This window comes from Colletotrichum fioriniae, assembly GCF_027942845.1.
Source record: "Colletotrichum fioriniae strain IMI 355084 chromosome Unknown scaffold_10, whole genome shotgun sequence".
NCBI lineage: Eukaryota > Fungi > Ascomycota > Sordariomycetes > Glomerellales > Glomerellaceae > Colletotrichum > Colletotrichum fioriniae.
This window is the reverse complement of record NW_027076846.1, coordinates 48,415-76,199: the sequence shown is the minus strand read 5'-3', so window position 1 is coordinate 76,199 and position 27,785 is coordinate 48,415. Positions and strand designations below refer to the sequence as shown.

At 53.3% G+C, this 27,785-nt stretch overlaps 4 protein-coding genes across 4 annotated transcripts; all 4 read left to right on the top strand.

The window, feature by feature from the left end:
• Positions 1 to 2,836: 2,836 nt before the first annotated feature.
• On the top strand, positions 2,837 to 4,737 carry NDE1_1 (NADH:ubiquinone oxidoreductase; the record flags this gene model as incomplete). The annotated part of the gene is made up of 3 exons (XM_053193855.2): positions 2,837 to 3,212; positions 3,291 to 4,595; positions 4,664 to 4,737. The coding sequence occupies 3 exons, from the start codon at positions 2,837 to 2,839 to the stop codon at positions 4,735 to 4,737; spliced, it is 1,755 nt and encodes a 584-aa protein (XP_053048800.1).
• Positions 4,738 to 7,044: 2,307 nt separating this feature from the next.
• On the top strand, positions 7,045 to 8,647 carry N0V96_008082 (uncharacterized protein; the record flags this gene model as incomplete). The annotated part of the gene is made up of 4 exons (XM_065758223.1): positions 7,045 to 7,299; positions 7,366 to 7,380; positions 7,448 to 7,849; positions 7,952 to 8,647. 4 exons carry the CDS (start codon positions 7,045 to 7,047, stop codon positions 8,645 to 8,647), a joined length of 1,368 nt encoding a protein of 455 aa, XP_065612978.1.
• A 1,128-nt stretch (positions 8,648 to 9,775) lies between these two features.
• On the top strand, positions 9,776 to 11,164 carry N0V96_008081 (uncharacterized protein; the record flags this gene model as incomplete). The annotated part of the gene is made up of 4 exons (XM_053193857.2): positions 9,776 to 9,829; positions 9,902 to 10,041; positions 10,127 to 10,841; positions 10,958 to 11,164. 4 exons carry the CDS (start codon positions 9,776 to 9,778, stop codon positions 11,162 to 11,164), a joined length of 1,116 nt encoding a protein of 371 aa, XP_053048802.2.
• A 10,895-nt stretch (positions 11,165 to 22,059) lies between these two features.
• STE4 (G protein subunit beta) lies at positions 22,060 to 23,379 on the top strand (the record flags this gene model as incomplete). Its single annotated transcript, XM_053193858.2, has 4 exons — positions 22,060 to 22,189; positions 22,299 to 23,017; positions 23,086 to 23,175; positions 23,236 to 23,379. The coding sequence occupies 4 exons, from the start codon at positions 22,060 to 22,062 to the stop codon at positions 23,377 to 23,379; spliced, it is 1,083 nt and encodes a 360-aa protein (XP_053048803.2).
• Positions 23,380 to 27,785: the final 4,406 nt, after the last annotated feature.

Here is a 27,785-nt window from a genome sequence, read left to right as displayed (position 1 = left end):
ATCCACAGCCTTGCCGCCCGTATCAAGATCCGATCACGGTTTCTTTGTCAAACCCAGGCGGTTGCTGGTGCAATGGGTGCTCCGTTTGAGTGAGGCCTCTGGCAGACTGGACTTTCTCTCAGTCTCTGGAGGTCTTGGCCCACATTCTCCTGTGTGAGCTTGTAAGTCAGACACGAACCCTGTTTCATCTTGGCCGTCGGCTTCAGTATCCACCACAAAGGCACAGTGACCACCCCTGATCCCATCCCATCCCATCGGCGCCTCCTCTTCTTCCCCCCCTCTCTTCACCTGCTGTTGGCGGGTCGGGTTTGCGGCGTTTCAGCATCTCGGGCCCGGGCATCGAGAGAGACAAATGGGCTGGCCGAAATGGACACCCCGTTTCGTTTCCGCGCGCGCCATCACAAAACTGCCGACACACTAGCTTCCTACCCGCTCGATCCTATTTCCTCCCCTCGCCCCCCAAGGCTGCGGTTCGTAAAGAGAGGGCTTGGCTGAGAGCCAGCAAAGGAAACTTTTCCTAATCTGCACATGTTGCCGATGAGCCGCTTGGGGACCCCTCTTCTCCTCGGCCGTCAATCTTGAGCATGTGCTGAGATTGTAATCCCATCTCTGGATGATAGCTGTGGAGACGACGCTAGCCGTGAGTGTGAGGGCACTTTGAATCTCACAACGTGCTTTGAAGAACAACGCACGAGTGCGTCTTGGGCCATGTGCGGTCTGGAGGTGCCAAATTGGAAGGTCAGAAGAGCAGATGAGCGACATGACGAAGTGAAGTGAGTGATTGACAGGAGCCGAGGCGACGGTAACTAGAGGGCCGTAATTGGCCGAGGCGATGGTGGCAGCCAACTTGTTAGCAGCCACCACATGTTTCGATGTAAGAAGATCGATGACGGAAATTTCCGGCAGTTTTCACGGGATGATGAGGAAGAGAGGAAAACATCGGAGAGTGAATGCCCGCGTTGATATGTTTGGGGCTTAATACTTTAAAGGAAGGAAAGTGGATGGTCTTCGTCGCGTGCCTTCCTGCCAGTCCCGTCCCGTTCTCCAGAATTCCTAAGTCCGACGGTTTCGGCGATGGTCTCGGAGAGAAGGAGAAGAGTGGGTACACGGGCCGCACGGGCACCTTGATGGTTCCGGGAGACGGTGGCCGTTGGCCTCGACACGAGGGCCCGGACTGCCGGACTGGGGGCAAAGGGGGGGGAATTGGCCGGGACGTTCGGCCGGATGGAGTGCAGTTTCGGGGCTCGGGAAGTGGTCGGGTATGGGGAACAAATTCGGGCAGAACGACTCCATGCCACACAGCAACGCTAAAAATCAGACCCATGAACTCCTCAAGTCCGAGATAAGACGTGCTCTAGCTCGGGGGCCTTTCGGAGAAACGGCATTTGTGGCTTGCGGGTACTAGTGTGGGCGTATGACAACCTTGGTTCAAGGTGTCCCGAGGGATTGAGGGAAGTTTCCGGAGCATGGTAACTCATTCACGAGCTTTGAATTTCTCGGGGCAAAGGATGGTTGATGCTATTGAGAAAGCATGTGCGCGAGGGTTTACAGAACTACTGCTGTAATCAACCTGGAAGTTTAGATGAGATCTGGCGCAGCGGAGGTGGCTGGTAAGTGTGGACGGGGAAGTGGAGTTGGGGGGTCATGCCCAGTTGGATTTTGCGAGATATTAGTGAGGGAAGTGTGTAAGATAAAGGGATGATTGGGTGCGATGCTCGACAGCGGGTAAAAAAGTCACGAGAAAAAGAGCGCGCGATGGAGACTTGCCCTGAGTCATCCTTGCCTGTGTTGCTATCGCGACATCAGCCAGGCGCAGTTGCTAAAGGTGTGACGGACCGAAAGTGTCCAGGTGCGGAAGGAGAATTCAATGACAAAACGCCGGGATTCGGCCGGGGCGTGGCCGGGGCTTCTTCTTTGGATCAAGGCCGCCGGCGGACAAGACGCCGCGCAAAAGAAAAAAACAACCAAAAAGGTCAACCAAGATGGGCAAAAAATAAAATAAAACACACAAAGACAACCAGGAGACAAGGGCAAGAGACACCCCGAGGCCCACTCAAGCCCACCTCGAAATGGCCCATAAGTTCGTGACCCCCAAAGCTGAGGTGGAAGATGAGCAAACACTGATAGGGCAAAAACAAGCGCTCCATTGGGAGCAGACTGCGGCTGCGCGGACCACGATACGGAGTTTAGGTTAGAAAGGACGGGACCCTCAGTGAATCTCCCCTGTATGCCTAGCACGCCTAAACGAATGTCTGAATGCGCCAGGTAAGCAGCTACTACTGCACAGCAAGCGCAGCAAGGGACCTAAGGCAGTCCCGGGACAGCCAAGACATTTCGAATGTCGGCAGCAACATTGCTCCTGGAGTCTCGCGGTCGGTTTACTGTATTGCCGCAAACAGCCCACCCAATCACACGCCGTCTCTTCCGTCCAAGCTTCCCATCTTTCCACCTCATCTTTTTTGGCTGGCGGCGCCGCGGGCGCGGGCGGAGCGCGCTATCTCTGACCTCACGTCCTCACCCCCGTAGCACCTGAAATTTTCTGCAAGCTGCCAAAAAATACCGCCAGGTTGGGAGGGTCCAGCCGCCAGCCTGCAAATCTCTCTTCGTTTGCTGCGTCACACTTTTGGTATTCCCACCCCCAATTCCTGTCCAGTCCTACCAGCTTCTGCCCGCGCATCCTTATCGTCTCCGAATTTCCTCCCTCCTCCGAATTTCTTGGTGACTTTTTCTTTTTCCCTCTTCCCTTCCCTTCAACAAAGTGTCGCATCCTCTTGCCTTGCCATCAAGAACCATCTTTGGTCACCGGGGACCTTCCTCTCCATCACCAATCGAAGCAATGGCTTCTTCCGTCAGAGCCATGAGCTCCCTTCGCGCGGCCCAGCAGCTGGTCCCGAAAGCTCCGCGTGCTGCCAATGCCGGTCGCAGAACCCTCACAACCACTTCCAGACAATCTCTCAGAACCCTCACCGCTAGGCCGAGAGTCGCCGCCCTTCCCCAGGTCGGAACCGTTGCGCGCCAGCTTACCAGAAACTACGCCGATGTCGCTCCCAAGAAGGCTGGCAAGGTCCGCAAGACCTTCAGATGGGCCTGGCGCTTGACCTACCTCTCTGCCCTGGGTCTCTTCGGCTACATTGGATACGTTGTCTACGATGACAGACACCCCGAGGATCAGGTCGAGCTGGACCCTACCAAGAAGACGCTGGTCATTCTCGGTGAGTTTCTCATTCGACGGCCTGCGCGGCATCCATACACGCAGTACACATATAGCGCATACTGACAACTTGCAACAGGCACTGGCTGGGGATCCGTCTCTCTCTTGAAGAAGCTCGACACGGAAAACTACAACGTCGTCGTCATTTCGCCGAGAAACTACTTCCTCTTCACCCCTCTTCTGCCTTCCTGCACCACCGGCACGATTGAGCACCGCTCCATCATGGAGCCCATCCGAACCATCCTCCGTCACAAGAAGGCCGCCGTCAAGTTCTACGAAGCCGAGGCCAGCTCCGTCGACCCCGAGAGGAAGGTTGTCAAGATCCTGGATACGTCGGAGATTAAGGGCACCACATCCGAGACTGAGGTCGCCTACGACCTCCTGGTCGTCGGTGTCGGAGCTGAGAACGCCACCTTTGGCATCCCCGGCGTACGCGAGAACTCGTGCTTCTTGAAGGAGATTAACGACGCCCAGGCTATTCGCAAGAAGATCATGGACTGCGTCGAGACCGCCGCCTTCAAGGATCAGTCTGCCGAGGATGTTAGCCGTCTCATGCACATGGTTGTCGTTGGTGGTGGCCCCACTGGTGTCGAGTTCGCCGGTGAGCTTCAGGACTTCTTCGAGCAGGACATCAAGCGTCTGGTCCCCGAGATTGCCGACCGCTTCAAGGTCACCTTGATCGAGGCTCTTCCCAACGTTTTGCCCTCCTTCTCCAAGCAGCTGATCGAGTACACCGAGAAGACCTTTGAGGAGGAGAAAATTGACATCTTGACCAAGACCATGGTCAAGAAGGTCACCGACACCTACGTCCAGGCCGAGGGTACCGGCCCCGACGGAAAGAAGCAGACCCTCACCATTCCCTATGGTCTTCTCGTCTGGGCTACCGGTAACGCGGTCCGCCCCATCATCCGCGACCTCATCACCAAGATCCCCGCCCAGAAGGACTCCCGCCGCGGTCTGGCCGTCAATGAGTACCTCGTTGTTCAGGGCACCCGTGACATCTGGGCCATTGGCGATTGCGCCGTGGCCGGATACGCCCCGACTGCCCAGGTCGCCGCACAGGAGGGTAACTTCCTTGCCAAACTCTTCAACAACATGGCCAGAACCGAGACCCTCGAGGAGCGCGTCCAGGAGCTCAGCACCAACCTGAACCTGAAGCCCGGCAACGCTGCCGAGGTTGCCAAGGAGATCGAGGCCCACGAGCGCCAGCTCCGCCGCATCAAGGACATCAAGCCCTTCCACTACTCTCACCAGGGCAGCTTGGCCTACATTGGCAGCGAGAAGGCTGTCGCTGACGTTGCCTGGTGGAACGGAAACATTGCAAGCGGTGGTACCATGACCTACTTCTTCTGGCGCAGTGCCTACCTCTCCATGTGCTTCAGCAGTAAGTTCCACATCCCCTGACGTGACTTCGCATATTGTAGTCACATGCTAACACTCTTGACCTTCTAGCTCGCAACCGTCTCCTCGTCGTCAACGACTGGCTCAAGTCCAAGGTCTTTGGTCGTGACATTTCAAGAGAATAAGCTTGGGTGGCTTTATGCTAGGCGTTTATGAATCCATTTTCCTTGCCTCTGGCGCTGGGACAATTTCACTTCTTTGTTTTTTGTTCTTTCTCTTTTGTGTCCTGTAACCTTTTCTTCCGTTAAACCTCTGTATGTTTTATTGGTGTCTTGAGCGAAACGATAGAATCGATCGGCTTTTAATGGCTGGGCGGGGAAACGATAGACTGGGTAGAAACTGGGACACCCGATTCAAGTCCCCCCTTTCGAAAAAGGGGGGGAATGAAAAACCAACAAACGCACACATACGACTACCTACCTACCATTACCCTGTAGGAGTTTGTCCGATGCTTTTTCTTTTTGCCAATAACACCTGTACAATGTTGAAAGCAACTACCGAGAGTCCTCGGCTTATCCTGCGCTCGAACGCGTGAGAGTTGAATAATGAGGAAATGTTACGATTCTAGACACACATGCAACATAATATGATGGACGCGGGGTTTACCTAGCTTATGACATGTGATATGATGTAGGCAAATATCTGTACGGGCTCCGCAGATGGGGTAAAGTATGTTCAAGCTGCGGGACGAGCCGAAGCAGCGCAAAAAGTTTCCGAATTGCTGGGAACGAATGCATGGCTGCGGGTGATCTCGGAAGATGCCCTTGGATCTGAATTCCTTGCCTGCATGGCTTGGCTTGTGCGAGCTTACTCTATAGACAGATACCTACGGCCTCTTGTTGGATAGGAGATACCGAGGCTTAATGACACGCTGCTTCTGAACAGATAGCCGTGACGTTTGGAAGGGACACTCGCTGATCGAGAACGAGGGCGTGGCTAGGCGTATACGAAAGGCCAAGATGCGGTGTCGCCTAGCAAGTTTGAACATATCCTATTGTTTGGTGTCCACGTGGCTGCGGGGGACCAGGTGAGCGGCTGAGATCAGGTCGAAGCCGATCGGTTAGCATGTGGAATTGGGGCAAGTTTTGGAAGCAGCTCACGAGGGCTTTTACTCTCGTCTCGTGTTGACCCTTTTTATCTGACCGTGAATGAGCAGCATTCTGCTTCATCTTCTTGCCGAGCAAGAATACTCGTGAACTAGAAATTCCCTACCCATCTCAAGATCTATAGTGAGGACTTCTCAGTTTGGGTTTACATCACCGTCGCTGTAAGTCCGCTCGAAAGAAGTTAAACAATGGCGGACATGTATATGAGTGATGACGAGTATAATATTCATCTGGACTCCGAGTTCCTGGGCATGGATTTCATAATTCGGCATGACTATCAATCGTAGGGTATGTATTGCTTTTCTCCTTACAGGAATTCAATGGAAGTGCGCAATTCAACCGAAAGAAAGCCCACATAGATGATGTGGGAAGGCGATAAAGAGGCACCCTAAACCAAACGAGAAAGAACTAGCCAGTCAAGCTAATTACTTTGCGGAATATATATTCAGACCTCCCTGGCGCATAATAAATTAGTCGATGGAACACTACCAGTATTCATCCCGTGACGAACCTATTCCTCAAGCGCAGTCTAAATAGGCGTCGCGGAGTGTCGCCGCTACAGGTTGACAATTCTTCCCAATGAGGAAATACTCCAAATCTTTGAGTCCACTTCTGACAACAAACCGGGGCCGATGTCCGCTCCTCTCCGCCGTCTCCTCGGGACTAACGACGGTGAACGGCCACGCGGGGGACAGAATACTTAGCCGGTCAGCGGTCTTCCGTCTCGAGATTCTCCGAAGATGTCCCAGCCAACCAATCAGCTCTCTGATCTGAGATGATCAATGGCCCATCGAGTTCCCGGGTCCTCGGGCCGCCCGCCGTTTCGCAGTGTCCGAGTTGGCGATCGTTCACCATGGCAGCACTGCTGTTTGCTTCGGAACATTGGTAAAGCCACATGAACTTGTACTAATCGAGTCTTGACTCTGGTCGCGAAATGTATTCCACTTCTAGGAGACACTCGGTAGCTGCCGAGCCAGCCCTAGTAAGGACGCAAAGGTTTAGTGACGCAAGATTAAAGGTAGGTATTCGTGAGTCTGGAGTAACCCGCTCGAGATCGTCCCACATCGCCCATTCCAAGGAATGGCGCATTACATATTCCGTCCAAGGTAGACTAGGATCCCCGTTTGTCATTCTTAGCTTTCAAATAAATTTAAGTCCTTTAAAGTTGCTTCCCATAACATTCCAAGCCCGCCCAATATTCTATTCACAAGAAATACGGCTATAGCACGATTGGAGAATCACAATCGAAACCTTTGATCAACCTCGCCTCGTCAAGCTGCTCAAGGGCCTGGAGCAAGACATCGAGCGATTACCACCAGAAACGACATGTCCGCCCAGTCGACAACATTGACGGTCGGTCAGGAGATTCCGCTCCAGGAATTGACCTCGAAAGAAGGCAGCCTTCTTAACACCGAAGGTCATGTTTTAGGATCGAATACAGATGCGACGGGAGGTCTTCCGGCTCCGACAACGACAGCCGAAGTTGTGCAGAGATGGAAACATCCGAGATCGAATCTCTTCAGAGTCCTGTCTTGCTTCTTCAGTCTCCTCGTCTCGGGTGCGAATGATGCCGCCTACGGTGTAAGTACCTCTCACAACTCTCATCAGAAACTCAAAGATTCGTATAGCGACTGACCTCATAAACAGGCTTTGATTCCCTACGTACGTTCAAACCTCCCGTCCAAGCTAAATGTAATATCCTCGATTTCACGCTGACGCCCCTGAACAGCTCGAAACCTACTACGGCCTCTCCTACGTTGTCGTCTCCCTTGTTTTCCTCTCCCCCTTCATCGGCTACGTCCTCTCGGCCGCCCTCAACAACTACGTCCACCTGAAGCTCGGCCAGCGCGGCATCGCCATCATTGCCTCCACGTGCCACATTATCGCCTACATCATCATCACCCAGCACCCGCCCTACCCGGCGCTAGTGGCCGCCTTCGTCGTCGCCGGCTTCGGTAACGGCCTGAGTGACGCCGGGTGGAACGCGTACGTCGGCAACATGGCGAGGGCGAACGAGGTCCTTGGCTTCTTGCACGCATTTTATGGTGTCGGCGGTGTGATTGCTCCGTTGATTGCCACAACTATGATTAACAAGGCGAACTTGGGTTGGTGGAACTTTTACTACTTCATGGTGAGTCTCAAGCCCCCCCCTACTCCCCCTACTCCCCCTTTCTCCATAACGACGAGAGTATGTGAGTGTATGACATTCTCTAACTCTACGACACATCTCCAGCTCGGTCTAGCCACCATTGAGCTCGTGTGGTGCACAGCAGCCTTCTGGACGCAAACCGGCGCAGTCTACCGCGCGCTGGTAAGCCACTCCCGCAGCGACAACGCCGGAGGCGGCGGCCTCCGCACCGCCCTCTTCAAGCGTCCCTACGCCCGCGTCACCTGGCTCTGCGCCCTCTTCCTCCTCGCCTACGTCGGCACGGAGGTCTCTCTCGGCGGCTGGATCGTGCAGTTCATGATCCAGGTCCGCAAAGCCAACAACTTTGACTCGGGCATGACCTCGGTCGGCTTCTGGCTCGGCATCACTCTCGGCCGCGCGGTCCTCGGCTTCGTCACGCCCAAGCTGGGCGTCAAGCTCGCCGTGTCGGTCTACATCCCCATCGCCATGGCGCTCGAGCTGGTATTCTGGCTCGTGCCGCACTTTTACGTCTCCGCGGTGGCGGTCGCGCTTCAGGGATTCTTCTTGGGTCCGTTTTTCCCGGCCGTCGTTGTCGCGGCGACGAAGCTGCTGCCGAGGCACCTGCATGTCAGCACCATTGGCTTTGCGGCGGCGTTTGGTGGCAGCGGGGCGGCGATCCTGCCGTTTGCTGTCGGCGCGCTGGCGCAGGCTAAGGGGTGTGCAGGTTTTGCAGCCGATTATCCTCGCCTTTTTGGGGATCATGCTCGTGCTGTGGCTGTGTCTGCCGAGGATTGGACATAAGCAGGAGTAAAGGAAATAGGAAGAGTCTAGCTGGAAAAAGAGTTATATGCGTATACAAATGGGTGGCCTCGTGAAAGAAAATTTGCGACCTAGGCCTATCTTAGAATGTGGTCACCGAGATGTACTGTGCATGATATCTGGAATTTAGAGGTTATCATGCTACGGATCACAGGCAGGAGGGGTCTTGCATCAATCTGGGTTGTCCCGAAGGTCGACTAGAATTAGAATCTGCTCCAATTCAACACTTATGACTTGGTCGGCGTAGCAAGAAAAAAAATATGGGTACGATATGGGCCATATGGCAGAACAGAGCTGTCCCGCTTGACTTCACGATCATCAAGTGCCAGTGATACGGTGAACGAGAAAGGGGACTCACGTCTCTACAAATGCATGGCATTAAATGAGTACTTGCTCAAGCCAAGAGAAACATTTCAGAGCGTGGTTTAGTCAAGTTCCGTGATCTACTTCAAAGGAATGTTTGCAACGCGGTGTAAACGACCCAAATATGGCAGCATTCTAAAAAATTGAAAGTAGTACAAAGTACTATATAAAAGGTGGTAACAGAGTAACAGAAAAGAAAGTCAAGAAACAATTGCAACATTTGAAAGCTGGCAAATGGAAATCTTCATATACCCCCGGACTCGAACAAAGCAAATTGGCCGGTGAGTACCGGAATGTCTCACGCCACCGGAAGCAAGCGCGTCCCAGAGAAACCGGGGCTCCTGAACTCCGGGATCGGCACCGTCGGCCCGCTCCGACTCGGAACCGTGTCGGGAAACCTGGATTGCATACTGCCAATCACAAAACACCTCATACTTTCTTTTTCAGACACAGCAGTGTTGTCGCCTTGTCATACATACCCCTTCTTACAAACTACGTTAGTTGAGTCCAACGTCGCTCAGAAAACTTCCCCGGATCTTCTCCTTCCCAACCACCTATTTTCTGGTCCGGCGTTTCGATTCCGGTTGCCCGCACAGACAGCAGAAATAAGAGGGGTGAGGTGTTGACGACTGTAATCTGACAGCTGATAAGGAGAGAGAACCACACCAATATCTACTCACAACTTTCTCACAAGCACGGGATTTACTCAAAAGAAAAAAAAGAATAAGGCGCAACAATTGAGACAAGATGGGTTCTCAACCAACAATAGATATGGATTTTGTAGCTCTTCCTAAAATCGAGGTATGATTTCAAGGGATTCCTTCCGGTGATGAGACCTCGAACTATGGACACCTCATCTGACACTTATCACAGCTCCACGCTCACTTGACGGGCAGCATAAGCCGCCGCACCCTCCACGACATCTGGGTCCTCAAGCACGAGGCAGGCGAAACGGACCTCGAGGACCCCCTCGTCGTGATGCCGGACGGCAAACACGACTACGACCTCACCACGTAAAACCTCACCTCACCTCACCTTTTCCTCTCAACGACCTGCCATCCCTGGCCTGGGCTCACTAACAACACGCTCGGCACACAGCTTCTTCCCCCTCTTCTCATCCTACATCTACAACCTCATCACCGACGTCGACACCCTCCGCAAAGCAACTTTCTCCGTCCTGCAAGACTTCCACGCAGACGGCGTAACCTACCTCGAACTCCGCACCACCCCGCGCTCCTTACCCTCGCCGACCCCCCAGCCGCCGTCCGTCTACGTCGCCACCATCCTCTCCGCGATAGACGCCTTCGAGACCTCTCATAGGAAGAACCCCAACGCCATGCGTACCCGCCTCATCCTCTCCATCGACCGCCGCCACACCCCAGCCCAAGCCCACGAAACAGTCCGCCTCGCAGCCTCCTTCCGCGACAGGGGCGTCGTCGGCGTAGACCTCTGCGGCGACCCGGCCGCCCGCATCCACACTGGCCAGGACGACGGCAACTCGGAAAACATCTCCATCTTCCGCCCCGCCTTCGCCGAAGCCCGAACCCTCGGCCTCGGCATCACGATCCACTTTGGCGAGGCAGAGTGCTCCGGCCACCCCGTAGAGCTCGCCGAGATCCTGTCGTGGTCGCCGCGGCGACTGGGCCACGTGATCCACCTTGGCGACGACGTGAAGCGGGAAATCGCCAAGCGCGGCATCGGGCTCGAGCTGTGTCTCAGCTGCAACGTCCACGCGGGCATGGTGACGGGCGGGTTCGAGGGCCATCATTTCGGGGAGTGGTGGGGCGTGGAAGGGAGCTTGATATCTCTGGGCGTACGTTTCTTCTCAGGTCCTTCTTTCCCCCCAAACCTACGGTTTCCGGTATCTTTTCGCGAAGCTAGTTCGTTTGTTCAATAGTGACATGTCAGCTAACTCTCAAGACCAAATAGACCGACGACGTTGGCGTCTTCGGCAGTCCCTTGTCCAACGAGTACAGGTTGGTAGCGGAGCACTTCAAGCTCTCGCGCGACGAAATCTGCGCTCTCGCCCGGCGGGGCATAGAGACCATCTTTGCAGACGAGACCGAGAAAGAACGTCTCCGGCAACTGATGTGGAATCCTGCCGCCATCACTGCCGCAGCTGCTGCCCAACAATAAACAAGTATCGCATCGCATCGGTGGACCGAGTAGACCGGAAGGGCGATCCAGCAAAGGGACCTACAAACGTATTAAAGGGGCACACCGGGATAGCCATTGTTGACAATTTTGTCAATAAACTTTTTCGTGATACGGAAATTTCGGTTCAACCCGGCGCCTACTAGAACGCCGAGTTCGTTTTGTTCATTTCTTCTCCCGGTTCCTGCACTGGACCGGTACAAGACCCTGAGGGCCGGACGGTTCGCTTTCGAGTTTCCGGATCGGGTCGAGCGAGAGTCTTCGTACTCTCTGCCCGCTATGCCTGGTTGGTTTTTTTGGCCGTGTACGAACACGAAGTTCTCCGTAGGCTCCTCCGTGAAATGGAGAATGATTGGGCAGTTCGGCAAAGCGTTGACTTGATTTGCTTCTCAAGAGCAGAGAGTTATTTGTTGTGTTTGATGGAAAATCCCTTGGCTTACTCACCCCCCTTGAGCATTTTGTCTGCCATACGAGCGCCGGGCAGGCAGACCGATCGACTGCCCACCATGAATCGATGTGGTCGATTCACATCAATGGTAGCCATCTACATAAACCACCTTAATTAGCTTTGCTTTCGGCACCTCGCCAACTTACCGAGTAACACTGTCCTTGGGCCCTGTTTTGATACTTGGTGAAATCTGGCCGGACCGGGCTTGGGCTAGCCCCTATATGGGTTGGGCCGGCTACGTCCATGCAGATTTGTAATTCTCCCATTGTGCCCAAAGAAAGATTCTGGCGGGAGAACTCTCTCCTGCTATAGTCCGCTGCTATGTAACGACGTTCAAAGCCTGTAGAAATGTACAGTACTTCACCAGTATTAGGTATTTGGCTGGCTATTCCAACCAGTTTTGGTGGTAGGAGGTACGCTATGCTGAGTTGAGGAATGACTCTACAAATAGCCTTACAAAACTCTAAGAGTGGTTTCCGTTGAGCTTACCAAGTCTCCCGAGTCAATGCTTTCGAAGCACGATGCAGTGGTTCGCCATCTTGTCAAAGGCAAGGCCCAGAGTCGTTGATACTGTATTACTGATAGCCGGGTCTGTGCAGCAAGTAGGAGCCACAAGTAGGTAGGCGCATGTAATGCCCAACTCGAGACGGCTTCTTACATAATTGCTCAAGCGTGCAAGCTACTTTTGGCGTCCCTTGATTATGGAGGTGTGGGAGGCTTTCTTTGGGAAGCAAGATCTCTTAGATGGTTCCCGCTAGACTGAACGAGCGTTTGCCAGCAGCAGGGACGTGCCAAGCTGCCAGGAGGGTCCTCCCTCGCCCTGTGCCACGGAGGAGAGGGGGCAAGCATACCGCCCAGTCGTAGGGCTAAGAAACGGCAAAATGTCTCGTCTGCTGCAGCCTCGAGGTTTCGTGCTGGTCCTGCTTGTCAAAGTGTGCCACACATTGCCCTCACTGCCTCGGCCCTATAAGAGTGGTAGAAGTATGGGGTGACATTTTGTTGCCCATTATCGCCGTGCTGGGCCCGCGCGCTCCGCGGACTGCCTTACAGGAGTGTACTCTGGAGGCAGATTCGCGAATGGCGATTATCACACCGTGAGACGATCTTTATTCGTCTTGAAATTTCGTTGAGACGACACACAGACCTCGTCGATTTCTTGGATCGTCGACGGGTGCCAGACGAGATCCGTCATGCCACCCATAGGAAAGGTGATCCCGGCGTCAAGATGTGAAACGGCTAAACATGGAGCCAGAAGCACAAGAAAGCATCTTACAGAAGGCTGCGACCTGCGGTTAGGTCAGAGGATTGGGGTTATCACGGGGCGAGTATCCGTACCAACGCTCAATGCAAGTCTGAAAGATACAAAGGGGGAATGTCAGCAGCTCGACGCGAGTAGCAAGCGGATTCTATCCGTGATCCCGGGTGGAACATGAGCCCGTGCGTTTCCCGCTCAGCGGAGAAGACTTGCATTCTTGTCCATGAGTGATCGGCGGCCGCCCAAGATATCGAAGGTGCTCGTAAAGAGACTTACGACGACATATCATGAATCTGTGCAGTGTCCCCCGTTCTGCAATCCCCTGTGTCTATCAGAACCCAATGACCAACTGGTCCGTCATCAACTAGGTTTGTGGAGATACACGAATTCCCGCGGAGTTCACGTTGAGCCCTCGCCGAACTGGATCGGGGGCGAGGCAGTGAATCTGCTTGTCGGTGACGTTGACCGCGACATATCTGTCAAAGCTTCGACCTGGGCAAAATCGAACAATTGGCTGTTAGTTTCGGTCTCCTTCGATCCATCTTGGAATATGCTTCGCGAATCAGACGAGTTGCCATCATGCGCCATTGTGCTTCGATGGACGCCTAACCAACCCAAGTTCGGTATGGGGTCGAACTTGGACTGCCGATGTACCGCACAGTGCGAGCTAGATAACAGGCCAGTTTTTGGTTTTCGACATCGTCTGGCGTCAGCAGAGGTATGTAGTTGTATTTAGCGTGTAAGCTAGGGTATGCCATACCTGCTATTCGCCCGGCCAGTCCTGTCTACCAGGAGAGCGTATCTGGGCGGCAGAATGACATCGCCGACGGGTATGACACTGCCTTAATTCGCCTAGCCAGACGATATGTTGGTGGCGCCATGAGAGGCTCCTTGGATGCCGGGACTGACAGGCTGCACTCTCAAAATGAAGCAAGTCTGTCGCTGAAGCCTGTGCAGCCTAAGGTGGCACAAAAGCAACCGGCATTCCACAAGGTTACTCTTGGGCTAGTGAGAGGTGGCGCAAGGTTGAAGCAGAATACGGGTACCAGCAGCGAAGGGCTCCCATACCAAGCACAAGATAGGAGTGTCGACTTGCAGGAGGTTCAAGGGATGGCTGTCGAACGCCGAAGGAAAGGAGAGGCGTCGTTTCTTGTTCTCTACATCTCAAATGGTGAAGTATGAGTGTCGAGTATGTAGGTTCATCGATTTGATTTGACGTCTCTTTACCAAGACACGAGGCGCGATTTGGCACCGCCTGTACTTTCTAGAAAAGTACCGACAGTTGTCCATGCCGCGCCTGATATGGGGCAACAGGATTCGGCGATGATGTTGGACGACGCAACGGTGAAAGAAGTCAGAGCTGGGTATCCGTCTGGAACCGTACGCATGCCGTCGCCACGACTAACGTTCAACCGGCATCATCTACTAATCATGGGTTCCGTCCGAAAAAGTAAGAAGTTGTAGTGATGGCGGCATGCTGAAGAGTTTATGCTGATATCGTTTTGATCGTTCTTATATAGGTATGCTTACTTCACTCAAGGACGATCATTGGTATGGACCAATAGAGTGAGTGAAGGCGAGACATTCTTTTCCTCTGACCTCGAAAAGAAGCAACGCCGGAAGCTTGGGGCTTGTAATGGCACCGCCTGGCTCGAGAACTAGAGCTTGGGCCGCCATCCTACCTGAACCACCAGGAGATGACCCTGACGGGTGACGGGAAAGCTTCGTGGCGGATACATCCTCAAAGCTTCGACAACGAGAGGAGGAGGCTGTTGGCAACACAAGGTAGCACTGGAGTCGGCGAGGCCGGCGAAGGATCTATCGAAGCGCCAGGCCGTGATCTGTAGTGGTCACGGTAAGGTCTGACTTGAGATGAGATCGAGCAATTGGGACGATGGCAAAACTGGTGATGTCGGAAAAGCAAAATAGTCAGAAGGGAGCGAGCTTAGCTTGCGGGCCTGCTGTACAACAAGGGAAATAGATGGGTGGTTCGCCCAATAATCCGATGACCCCGGCTGATTATGATGATGGCTCCCACCCGCCCAGCGATCCGGCAAGGAAGGCATTGGTCTTCGTGTCTATGCCTCTCGCCCAATCCGAGAGTATCGCCACCTGACATCTGGGGATTTCCCGAATAAACGTTTGAGTTAGATCTGCACTTGGACCAAGGGCTCGTCATCATCGTTGTTCTGGCCCTGGACCTCGTCCCAGCCCTGACCCCCTCAAATGGAAAGGTATAGAGAGTTGAGGACTGTGTTGATCGCTGTGGCTACTTTCTTAATGGTAAGGTTTTCGGATGGTTCGCCGAAAACTTTGCCAACATCCAGTACCTTAGCTTGGTGTGATCAAGTCGCATTTTGCCCGTTCTGTTGAGCTTTCAAGTTCTGCCATTGTTTTCCTGGCTGGACCCCAATGCTGCTGGGCGTTTGTTGCTACGTTGAGTTGGCAACCGCTGATCGTTTCCAGAGCGAGGCCAAAGCCTTTCGAGCAAGTATCGTGGGTAATATTTGTCAGGTTCAAAAGAAGGAGCGATAAGAGGCGATGTGTAGATATTCGTAGTCGACATAGTTAGGTTCGGCGAGCACTGCCGACGCGGCTTGCGTACTCCCACCTCCCAGAGGCTGTTATTCTGGCATTGACCATGTTCTTGTCGCCGGTCGGTTGGTCAGCTGAGAGCAGAGACTAAAGAGTGTGTCCAGGGAGGACGCTCTCGGGAGCATTAGACATGTCAGGGTCCAAAATAACTTATAACAGCGACCGAGTTCAGATCAGGACTGCAGTATTCTGTAGGTTAGCGGCGATGAACGGATATTCATCTTCTCGATGAGGTGAGGTGGACGTAGATAGGGAAACGCGGTGCACAGGTCGCGGAACAGCCGGTGCAAAAGAGTGGTAGTGAATGCGTACGTCTGCTTCGTACACATAGTTAGTTGCTTGATTAACAGCTTGTCAGGGATGCGCCAACATGACATCCAAGACATGGACCCAACTGCATGCTGCAGTGCTGCACGGAATTCGATGGGAAGTCGGTACCTGAGACTCTGGATACGGCCTAGTGTCTGTATCCAATCTACTTTTATGCAATGCATCTTAGCTGGAGCGACCCACATTGCAAGGCACCCTACAGGTGAAGTGCAGCTCACTGTGAGAGAAACAACGGGTCATCTGAGTGGTCTGTGGCTCTTGCGATAGTACGACTTCGCTTACTGATGGGATCGCTGGCTTTCGGGTCGGCTGGTCGTCTGCTGATTCTTTGTGTCCGAACTGGATACCGTGCGGTTGAGGTAGCCGAGAAGCGCAAGCGCAATGTCCGCAGCTTGAATTTACCGGAGGATCAATTCTTTTGTCAAATAACATATGGTTGTAACGAGCCGTAGTGTTCCCCAAAAGAGACAAGAGTGCCGAATATTTGATCATAGTTCATGATTAACTCCATTGATCGAACACAAAGTTGTCAGAAAGGCAAGACAGGTAAAATTTCTGTAGCATACTAGCGTTGATACAGCACCAAGCAAAGGTATCAAGATCGATTGACCTCCCCTTGCGCGTAATCGAGATGGCGTGGGTAATCACAGCCTCTGTGTAAGCTGCGGTTGCCCTGCGAAATAAATGATTTGAGGGTGACGTGGGCAAATACCGTTTTGCTTTGCCGCTTAGGTGCAAGGTTGACTGCGTAGGGCACAAGAGAAATAGAAGGAGACCAAAGGCGTCGAGCATCCAGGCATCAAGCGTCGTGGTTGCATGTCGCCAAGAAAGGTTGGAGGAGGAGAAGCCTTGGGAAGGAGGGTGCGCAGCCGGTGCGGCGGCACCTTCTCCACTTTCTGGTGCGGGAGGAGCGGTACGTACCGTGACATTCCTGACCAATGACAACCCCAGTCTGCCGCAGTTTCCCATCTGGAAACAGTTCCGACAGGGGTTAAATGAGTAAATGAAGGTGCACTGTGCTTTTCTTCTTTCCAATGTCACTCAGATGGCAGCTGCCGATACGCCTTTTCCTGACTCCGGCAGCCAATCTTTTGCCTAGGAGGCAATTGCTGCCTTTTGTTACTTTTGTTTGAACATGGAAATGTTAGTCTAGATACTTTCGTTAGGAGAGATGCTTTTGGGGAGAAACCAACCGTCTGCATCTTTACGGTCGCATAAGTCTTCTCAGACAATAATGACAATGGTAAGGCGGTACGGATACCCACCAGAGGTATGATGTTGCATCAAAAGACGAGGCAACGGAATGAATGGCGCGATAGGGAAAATTGTGAAAGTCAAAATCTTGACCGAGGTGCCCGTGCGCCGTTCAAGGCGGAAAGGAAACGTCCCATCATGTTATCTGCACCTTTGTTTGGTCTTTTGCGGCATCCAAGTCTAATACGTGAGGTAATACTTTACTTCAGTCTTCCAGGCATGACTATTTGCTCAAGAAGGGTCGGAAAGTGAAAAGTGAGGCGGAAAGTGACGGTCTACTCTCACATTTCGTACCAGTCTGACCATTCGGTGTGGGGGGGGTCGGGATGCCAAGAAAGCACAACAACATAAGATCCGTGATCCGTCCCTTCAGATTATCATAACATATTAAGTAGATGATGATGGCGAAAAGGTTGACGGGTTCCGTGACGCAGGTGTCATGAGTTCAGGTAGGGACCCCAAATCGACAACTCTAGATGCCTTAAGCTACCGCACTGAACCCTGCTTCTTCTGCTTGCTCGATCGGGATCTGGGTGTCTTAGTCTTGGGTCGCCCATGCACCCAGGCCGCAGGCGGCAGCACATACAAATACCAGGGCATGTCAAGCAACAGGCCAGCATACCATATGAGGCTTGACCAGTAAGTAAGGTAGGTATGGTATCGATCGCATCGCGCATCCGCATTGAATGGGGCCGGCAGTGGAAAGGCGGACAAGACGTTTTTCTCGGACAATGGACACGGCATATTCATATTTCTGCCTTCCCACCGGGTGCAGCACCCATCATGCTCCTTCTCCTACATGGATAGAAGAATGCCCCCCATAGATAGAGATGACACTGCCACTGCGACTGGACAAATGTTGTTGCGCATATCTCAAAGCCAAGCCATTTTTTGCTTCCCAAACCCCTCCTTTACACGGTAGTCGAGTGGCGGTCCGGGATGCACGGCTAAATGGGGTGGTTATGGACCACAGGACGAGACGGGATGAGACGGACGACGGGAGTCTAAGTCATTAAACTATTTTACCAACGCTGCTGTTCGGATTCGGTCCTGAGCGGGCACGATTGGCAAACCCGGAAGAGAGTATATCGAGGAGGGTAAAATCCTTAACCGTCAGTCTTGTCAAACTCTTAGACTCTGGAGTTGTAGAGTCAAGAATCGATTTATCCCAAATGGAGGAAGTCTGTCATAGGTACCTGCGCTAGGTACCCGATCAGATTGGCGGACATGGAGGGAAGGCACCGTTGGCATACCACGAAGTATGCCTGCTGCATTGGTGTATGATTTCAAAATCGACGGCAAGAGCTCAGGGTGAGGTGGACTTTGGAGGAAAGGGCCTGCCCGGTTGGCACCTGCACCAGGGTATTTCTTGCCTTCCGCTTGTCGTGCTTGTCTCCCCTTGGGCCCTTCCTTCCCCCAACCCACATCTGCACGCACGTCTGGTTCCAGAATCCACTTGTCCTTGGGCCACTTCCATTCGTCTGCGGGATCCGAGTCTACGTACCTATCCGTAGTGGACGGAGAACCTAAGGTAGGTAGCAAGGTAAGGTAGGTACGGAGTACGTCCCACCTGTCCAGGGCCCCAAGGGGGAAGAAATAAAATAACACGAGTTCGTGCCCCACCTCTGTTGGATGCATCAACAACCATGAACCATCAATCGTCAACCATCAACTATTAATTCTCGGGCCTCTCACAGCAATTTACTGTCTGCGGTCAGTTACCTGCCAGCCATCCATGTATGGATACTCGATTGCGCCTACACCTGCACCTGGACATTGTTCTCATCGCGCCACCTTCGACACATCGGATCAGCCCGACTAGCGACATTGTGATTGGTGCATCAGAGAGTCACTGGACCTGACTTCGACGCATCCGATCAACGACTCCCCCGTGTCTCGACTCTCTTAGGTTGTCCTTCTGGGCGCAGAGCAGGGGCAGAGGGGCTTGTTGAACTCACCGAGAGACACTCGCACCAGAGAAACACGGAGAAGACGAACCACTGCCACGTCCCCATCCAATCGCCCGCTGGCATTCCCAGTTTCCCGCACCTCTCCCAGACCTGAGACTGCCTCTTACGGACACCACACGGATCAACACTGGGTCTGGACTTCTTCTCTACCCGCGAGCCGTCCCCACCGATCCATCCTGTCTTGCCGTTACGCCCTTCATCGCTGCATTCCCGGTACCTGATACACACACATACGGATACATAACAGAGGTGCTCTTGGTGGCCTGCGGCGAACTCACTAGTATCGACCGAGTACCTGCTCACCAGCCGATTCCACTCAGTAAACTGTTTTCCGACCATTTCCCGGATACCTTACTTTTATTCTCTGTGTTCTCTCTGCCAGCTCATCAGCCGCGCGCTTCTCCGGCCTAACTCGACTTGGTTGTCAGAATAACGCCTTTCAGTACTTAGCACCTCAGCCACCTTGGCTCACAACCTTTTCAAGTTCAGAGTACGGAGCACCTTGGTCTTCTACGGCTACTGTGTACCGTAAACGACCTGATCTAACTGCCTGCGGCTGTCACTTTCACTCTATTCGTGCTCCAGTCGGGCCTACCACACTGCCTTGCGTTACGGGGAACCCTGGTTACCTGCCTGCTTGCTTGTCTGTTCTTCTCTGCCTTCTGCCATTGTGACGGACCATGAGACTCACCCGGCCGATAAAAGTCCGATTCGGCTCACTTTCCTCTTCTTTCAAAGCTCGATGCAATACCACCGCCGCCGCCATACCAGTCTAGTCCAGCCCAATTCGGCCCAGTCTGCCCAGTGACTCGTTTTCCAGTCTCTCTGCAGTGTGCGATAAGCTCGACAATCCCGACCCAAGAAGGCGAGAAAGGAATAAAGGACAAAGACAAGTTCTCGAGACCGGCGAGACTGGCCCAAATTCTCATATCTTTCGGAGTTTGGATACTCTTCACCCTCTTAACCAAGAATAGTGGTACTGCGTAAGTCATCTAGCGGCCCTCCCGCCCCCTTTTGTGTTGTTTCCCCCAGGCTTCGTATCGTACCTTGGCCATGTTCTTGTCACGTACTCGGGACAAAGGTCCGGGCCCTTGCTGTCATCTGCCGTGGGCGGGTTCTTGTCCGTCTCAGTGCATACGTACAGTCTCAATTTTGATTGGAAATCTCAGTCCACATCCCCAGCTTCTCTTGGGCATCATTAAGGTGCCGCTGTCGCTGTCTTGGGCGGCTCTGTCTCTGCTCTGGACATTTTGACATTTGCTCCCTCCCGTCATGCTCCCGTCGCGCCCTCAGTTTGTACGCTTTTCTGCCCGGGAAGTAATTACCGTCGGCGTTTTTTTTTTCTTTTCTTTTTTTTTTTTCGTGGCCGAGCGCAGTGTGTGAATGCTCATCAGCCATCATTGGCTGAAGTGCCTACCCTTTTTGTCCTTTGACCAAGTCTCTTCTTTTCCTCTCCTTCTTATATGGCTGCTCTTGTCTTTGAAATCGGTACGGAGTACGGAGTAGTAATTAGTAGTTGCACACATGATTTCCATCTACTCTGCGGATATGCAGTCTGCGGCAACTTCATCTGACCTTTGACGCAAGGGCTTAGCTTCCGGTACTTCCAACTAGTACGCAATAGGCCTCCCAGACGGCCAGCATAGCATTTGGTAAGGTAGTTGGTACCCTCCCTCTTTGCTTTGTACCTCCACTGCTTCAAGCTTGAGGGTCGACCGATTGATTCACTGTCCAAGGCCCCCACTAGACGGACGGCGACCACTTTTCATTGTCCCTAGTGACCTGCACATACGAAATACCCCTGGCCATCTCAAGCCCCGAATCCCAGCTTGGTCCAGGTTCAGGCCCTAGGTTCCGCGGCGGCAGCAGCGCAGCGCAGCAGAGAAGACGTGCAGCGGTATTCGTACGGACGGACCATCAGCAACAATTGCGGGAGCCGTATCCGTAGCGTAGGTGCGTGGGTACTCTGTACGGATAGGGGAATCGACAAGCAGGCTAGACAAAACAGAGAGAGTGTGTGTGTGTGAGAGAGAGAGAAACAAACACCTAAAGTCTGGAGAGAGCATCGGGAGAAGGAAGGGGAAAAAAAAAGAGAGAGGCAAAAGAAGAGGACCCACTTCACCTCGCTCCAGAGTCCAAGGTACCTTACCTTCCGCAGTAGGTACACGGCGACGGCCCCGGCCCTTGGTCCTCCTCTCGTTCCCCTTCACCTCACCTCAGTGTTTGCCCCCTCTCTCTCCCAGGCTCGCTCACCCCCAAGTGCCCCCTCCGTCCAGTCACCAGTCCCTTCTCGTCCTGTTCCCCGTCTAGTCCTCTCCTCTTTTTTTTCTCCCATCTCTTCCTCCGTCCACTGTCAGCCACCCATCCCAATCCACTTAGCATTTTGTGGCATTGTGCTCCATACCTTGCCTCTTCCTCTCCCGCACCCGCCCATCTCTCTCTCCTGTTCCTGTTCCTGTTCCTGCCTGTTCCTGCTCTTGCTCTGGCTGCTCCTGCTACTCCTGCTCCGGCTCCTACCTCGCTCCTTGCTCCTGCCCTGCCCTGTCCACCCGACTACTGGGTTTTCTGCATAAGACCTTCCCCCAGTTGGCAGTGGCCCCCCAGCAGGTACCGCTAAACAAACCGACGAATCGCAGTCAAGGCAGGTACCTGCGCTTCCTCTTCATAATTCAACCACCCCCAGGCCGACCATCATTTCCTTTCCACCCTGCTGTTTTACTGGTCCGCGCAAAGCAACCCCTGGAGCTTGCATTCCCCTTCCATCTGGAACTGGACAACCACCACACCTCTCTTTCCTCCCTCTCCACCGACTCCCGCTCAATTTCAATTCCAACCCTCAACCCTCATCCAACGACCGACGACCACCTCCTCCCGATCCGACCTCCTCGCCCGCTTCCACCACCACCACCACCACCACCACCACCCCCATCATCGCCGTTTCTATAGCTGCCGCCTCTTCCCATCAGTAGCCGCTTCTTTCGCTCCGTCACTCCATTGATCGAGGCCGAAACGACAGTCCACGACGATGAACTCTCAAGGCCAAAACGATGTGTCGCCCGAGGCGATGCAGGCGCGCATCCAGCAGGCGCGACGCGAGGCTGAGACACTCAAGGACAGGATCAAGCGGAAGAAGGATGAGCTCGCCGATACTACTCGTGAGTTTTTCCATCCTCAATTCATCGTCGACTGCCATCGCCTCTCTCTCAATTGAATGCCCCGATCGATCGCTCGCCGTCACGCTAACCACACATGTTCCATCAACAGTCCGCACCGTCGCCCAGCAGGCCCACGAGCCGATCCCAAAGAACCAGCTGATGAAGGCTAAGCGCACGCTCAAGGGTCATTTGGCCAAGATTTACGCCATGCATTGGTCTACCGATAGAAGACATCTTGTCTCCGCCTCGCAGGATGGAAAGCTCATCATTTGGGATGCCTACACGACGAACAAGGTCCACGCCATTCCCCTCAGATCATCCTGGGTCATGACCTGTGCCTACGCCCCCAGCGGTAATTACGTCGCTTGCGGTGGTCTCGACAACATTTGCTCCATTTACAACCTGAACCAGCAGAGAGAGGGTCCCACCCGCGTCGCGAGGGAGTTATCTGGCCATGCCGGCTATCTGTCATGCTGTCGCTTCATCAACGACCGCAGCATCCTGACCTCTTCAGGTGATATGACATGTATGAAGTGGGATATCGAGACGGGCCAAAAGGTCATTGAGTTTGCCGACCACTTGGGCGATGTGATGAGCATCAGTCTCAACCCTACCAACTCCAACACATTCATCTCGGGTGCCTGCGACGCTTTCGCCAAGCTGTGGGATATCCGTGCCGGAAAAGCCGTTCAGACATTTGCCGGCCACGAGTCCGACATCAACGCCATTCAATTCTTCCCCGACGGCCACTCCTTCGTCACCGGTTCCGATGACGCTACTTGCCGCCTCTTCGACATTCGTGCTGACCGCGAATTAAACCTTTACGGCGTAAGTGGGCTGGCGCGAACTTTGGGGAAAATCACTGGACCCCCGATTGCTAACCTGCTCTTATTCAGTCGGAATCCATTCTCTGCGGCATCACCTCCGTAGCGACCTCGGTCTCTGGACGCTTATTGTTCGCTGGCTACGATGACTTTGAATGCAAGGTATGTTGGAAATCCCGAGAGCATCATGGGAGGTGAGCTGATTACTAACCATTCATTCAGGTCTGGGATGTGACTCGCGGAGAAAAGGTCGGCTCTCTCGTCGGCCACGAGAACAGAGTTAGCTGCTTGGGCGTTAGCAACGACGGCATCAGCTTGTGCACAGGATCATGGGATTCACTTGTACGCAAATCCTTCCACCCTTGATTCCTGGGATTCCCCATACTGACTGATGGTAACAGCTGAAAATCTGGGCATACTAAACCACCACCCCGACCCCGATAACGACGAAGTCCTGTCTGGATATACTGGTTCCAGTACGCGCGAAACCATTTTAATCTTCTGTCGAGTGGTTATTTGGCCAACTTAATTTTCGAAACCCTGGTGCTGCCCTTTTCTAATCCGCGAGTACTGGCACACACAGGACGAAGTCACGACATACCTGCTCATACCAAAGCTCACTTTTCTCATCGTCTACCACTCCAGCTGGAGCCGCCCTCTCGCCGGCATGGGCGGCTGTAGGAACTAAACAGGGTCCCCTTTTCTCTCTTGTCACGCCAGCCACCACCAATCATCCTCATCGTCAAAACGATTCTTTTGCACCATAGTTATCTTTTTTTTTTGGGCCTCATTCTAGCACCTGGTTGTTAGATTAGGCGGTTTGTAACACATGGGTGGGTTTTCCACATGTGGCCTTTCCCGAGTCATGTCTGCTTCACATCTCCTGCAACGTCTGCTACTGGACCCGGATACGACAGGACCGCCAAGGAGGGAACGGAATCGAGGCATTTTGATACCCCAACGAAATCCAACCCTACAAACGCATAGACAAGCAAAGCACATGATTCCGACACCGACTAAACTCTCGCGGCTCGGGAGGGGAAAGTGCTGCAATTCGCAGCAAGGAGTTTTCTATACCATCGAAAAGAGTTTTTCCCGTCGTCCGATAATCCTCTCGTCGCTTAGTTGTCCGTCGAAAACAAAAACACGCGCCGCATCGTTTCGAACCCGCATTTCCTTATTTCCTCGATTCCACCCGTGGGCGTCGGTCCGGTAGACGAAAGCGCCGCATGTCGCCCCGCCATGCCGTCCGAGGCGACGCGAAGCCAGAGTATAGTAGAGACAAAAACGGATTGCCTCGTAGGAAGGCGGGAAGAAACAGGGCCGTCGACCAGGAGGTCGGTTTGTTTTTGGCGGCGAGTTGTCATTTCGTATACAAAGGGGAGGCGAGTTGGTGTCGTACGGCAACAGTGGTCGAACCCTAGTTTTCCCGGGAGGTTTGTGTTTTGTTGGATGACACGGGGGAGGGTTTGGGTTGAAGCCCAACGGGGAAAAAGGGTGCGACAAAAGTCACCTACAGAACGAAGACATGTGTGCATGGGCGTGGCTGGAAGTGATGAAGATGTGTTTTTTCTTCCTTGCGTGGCCGCCTGCCTGAAGCCTTCCTTTCCTCCTATACCTACTTGTTGCCTGTACTATAGCTCGCGCTCAATGCTCGTTCATCCTCTGTTCAAGTGCCGATTGCCTTGGCAAGTGAGTAATATGCATGTCTTGATTATGCTAACTAGAATCTGCTCCTGGAAACTTCCGCTGCTTCACACGATCTTAGTAGGCAAGTGGCTCTCTTTAGCAGCAACAGACGAGGTCCATCGACGACAGCGAGATTGCCACAGTGGAGCTGCCATTTCGAAGTACCTAATTATGCATTACTGGCAACAGGAAAGGATGAAGGACATGTTTGGCTTCATTCACCCAAAGGACCACTACGAGATATCCACGACAATCAGTTTACAGCCGCGCGGCACACGGAAAAGAAACCTTGGCTTTCATCACGGCCAAATGGGCAAACGAATGGCGAATGACGGGCGAGACAATGGTTGGAGATGTCAGCTTACCCGGTGGAAACATGGGACGGATTCCGAATGAGTGCCTCGGAAGTTCCGACGTCAACACTTGCTCATCTGGAAGATGAAGTTGCGGGAGGCCAGAGTGCCGAGAAGTTGGAGGCTTTGGAGATTGGTCGGGCGGTGAAGAGGAGAAGATGGACGGAAAGGGGGATGCGATTAGGGGGTCGTCAAGCTGCGCAGATCCGACGTGGGTCTACTTGTCATGGAAGCGTGGGAAAAGGGGAGGGCCCTGAGAGGATTAAATCGGTCAGGCCACCAAAGCCGGCGATGAGTCGCATCTCTGGGGAATAAATCAACACAGAAACGCGAGGGACGAACGCTTGCCGTGCGGTTCTTTGTCGGGGCATCTGGTCAGAGAGGCCGTGAGAGGAGGCCCGGCGGCGTGACCCACGGAAGCGGCGAGAAGTGGAGAACGGGACCCCAGAAATCCCGGGGACACTCGGTTCCGGCGCGCGGTGGGGCCGTCTCAGAAGCTGACGAAACAGTGAAGGTCCAGTACGTTGGACGCTCTTGCGCAGTAGGGAAGTAGGAAAGACTACTATGTGGGAGCCGCAAGGCCACATAATCCAGTACGATTACTGAACCTTTTCTCTCCCCCTGGCGCAATGTTTTTGAGTTATCAGGATGGAAGGGGGAAGGAGGGAAGGAGGGCGGACGGGCCATGGCGTGAGGTTCGTCTGTTGATGGCCATTCTCTTCCCCATTTCGTTGCCACGTGAAGCCACTTTGGCCACGTGGAGAAACAGGCCACTCGGAATTTGGCTCTTGCCGTTTTTCCGTACGGTTTGATAACCCAATCGCTCGCTGGTTTTGCTCTCCTGAGGGTTTTGCCTAGCTTTTCAGTTAGCGAATGAGAGGAAAAGATGCAAGAGGCTCTCAGATGAGACGACGGGATTGCCCGAGTCAGCTTCCCGCGAAAGGATTTCACCACTTTAAACGTGAGCGGGAGTTCTTGCCGAGCGGTATTGGGGAAATATTATGGTCCACGAGGTGGAGGAGGAGGAGGAGGATGGGAACCATTGTCGATTTCTCTAGTGTTTGCGGGGGAAGGGAAAGCTATGAGCTGCCTTCTATGCATTCTATGCATGTGGCGTTCATAGAAAGAGCTTCTCGAAGCTCTTGCGATGGGTTTTCTGGAAACTCTGGAAATGAGATCGTTTCCAGCACGGACGACGAGGATCGCAGGAGAAACACCCAAACTAAAGAGGCATGCGATGGGAAATGTACCACCGCGATGGGTTGCATATGTCCGGCCGCGGGCGTTGAAGATCGTTTTTGGCTACAATCTGACGGGGCTCCCGGCTACTGCAAAAGGAGTTAGCAAAACAGCAGCTAGGGACGGGCCCGGGGAAGGGAGGAAGAGAAGGGCGAGGAAGAAGGATTTGGTGGCTGACGCCCTATGTTTGAGTTATACTTGGAAAGCTCGATGCGCTTGTGGATGCAGAGATCCTGGTAGCCACGACGTATGGGTAGATGAAGTACTTCGATGCCTATTGTGTAGTGTGTATTGTGTGTATCGTGTGGTCGCCGTCGAACCGCACTGGCGTTTTTGGATGATACGTTTCTGTGCCTCGGTCGATCTTCATTTGACCCGGTGGGATGCATACTGCATGAGCCGAGGAGGAGGAGGAGGAGGCGGAGGAGGAGGCAACGTGTTTGACAGAACTTTACGAGTCGCCTCAAGAGCCTGATACGGTCAACGCTCATCCCTCGAGCTTTCTCCCTTCTTGTAATCAGAGTATATGCAGATGTCAGGTCACTATGATCGGATAATGACTGTAGCATGGGCAGCGGCATAGTGCCGGCAGCGTGCAGCTGGCGGTGTGTCGAGGCGCGGAAGCCAAGTTTAGAGTATGTGAGTCGACGAAAAAACTATGAGTAAACGAACCGGCTGCAAGATGCCTCGCTGGACTTATCGACAACATAAATATTCTACAACTTGCTGTGAGAACGCCCAGCCCCGATGCCACACTGCCAATAATGTTGGTATGTGGTAACAAACTGAGATGGACGAGACCAGACCTAGACAAGGAACGTCCTTGGCTACAAGTCCTGGATGTTCTTACCGTTGAACGTAGGCGGATTCTGTGAAACAAAAGTATGAAACCCGCGGGTATATCCAGAACGAATATGCATCTCGCTGGAATGCACATATCCCCTGTCGAGTCTTGTGACGAGTAAAATCGCTTTCGGGGATTGTTTTGAATAGATTTCCGCTAGGATCTACTGCCAAGGGGGAATGGTACGCTAGAAAGTTTGACTTGCGGAGTGAGCTGCCATCACTGAGTCGTGTTCCGAGGTGGTTGAATGGAGTCTTGGTCCCTTGGAGGTAGAACCGGATGATCAGTCAGCAGCGCACGAGCAGCATCGGGAGCCGTGGTTCTGGGTCGACCACGCGCGACATCGTGTCCACAAGATGTCTGTCGTTAGGCATGAAACGGCGTATCCGGTGCGGAGAAGGTAACTCATGTTTGAACACATCGTAAGGCCTCTTCATGCGCATTTGGAAAGCCATGCAATGCGTGGCATGAAGACCCATAGTTGTTACTTGAGACTGAACGTCTCCAGCTGCGGATGAGTCAACGGTCATGCCAACTTCAGTTAGCATGTCGTTGGTAATAGAAGTGTTGTGAGCCGAACATTCTAGGAGAATAGCAAAGTATACAGAGAATACCGTCCATGACCATCGAAGACCATGGATAATGGC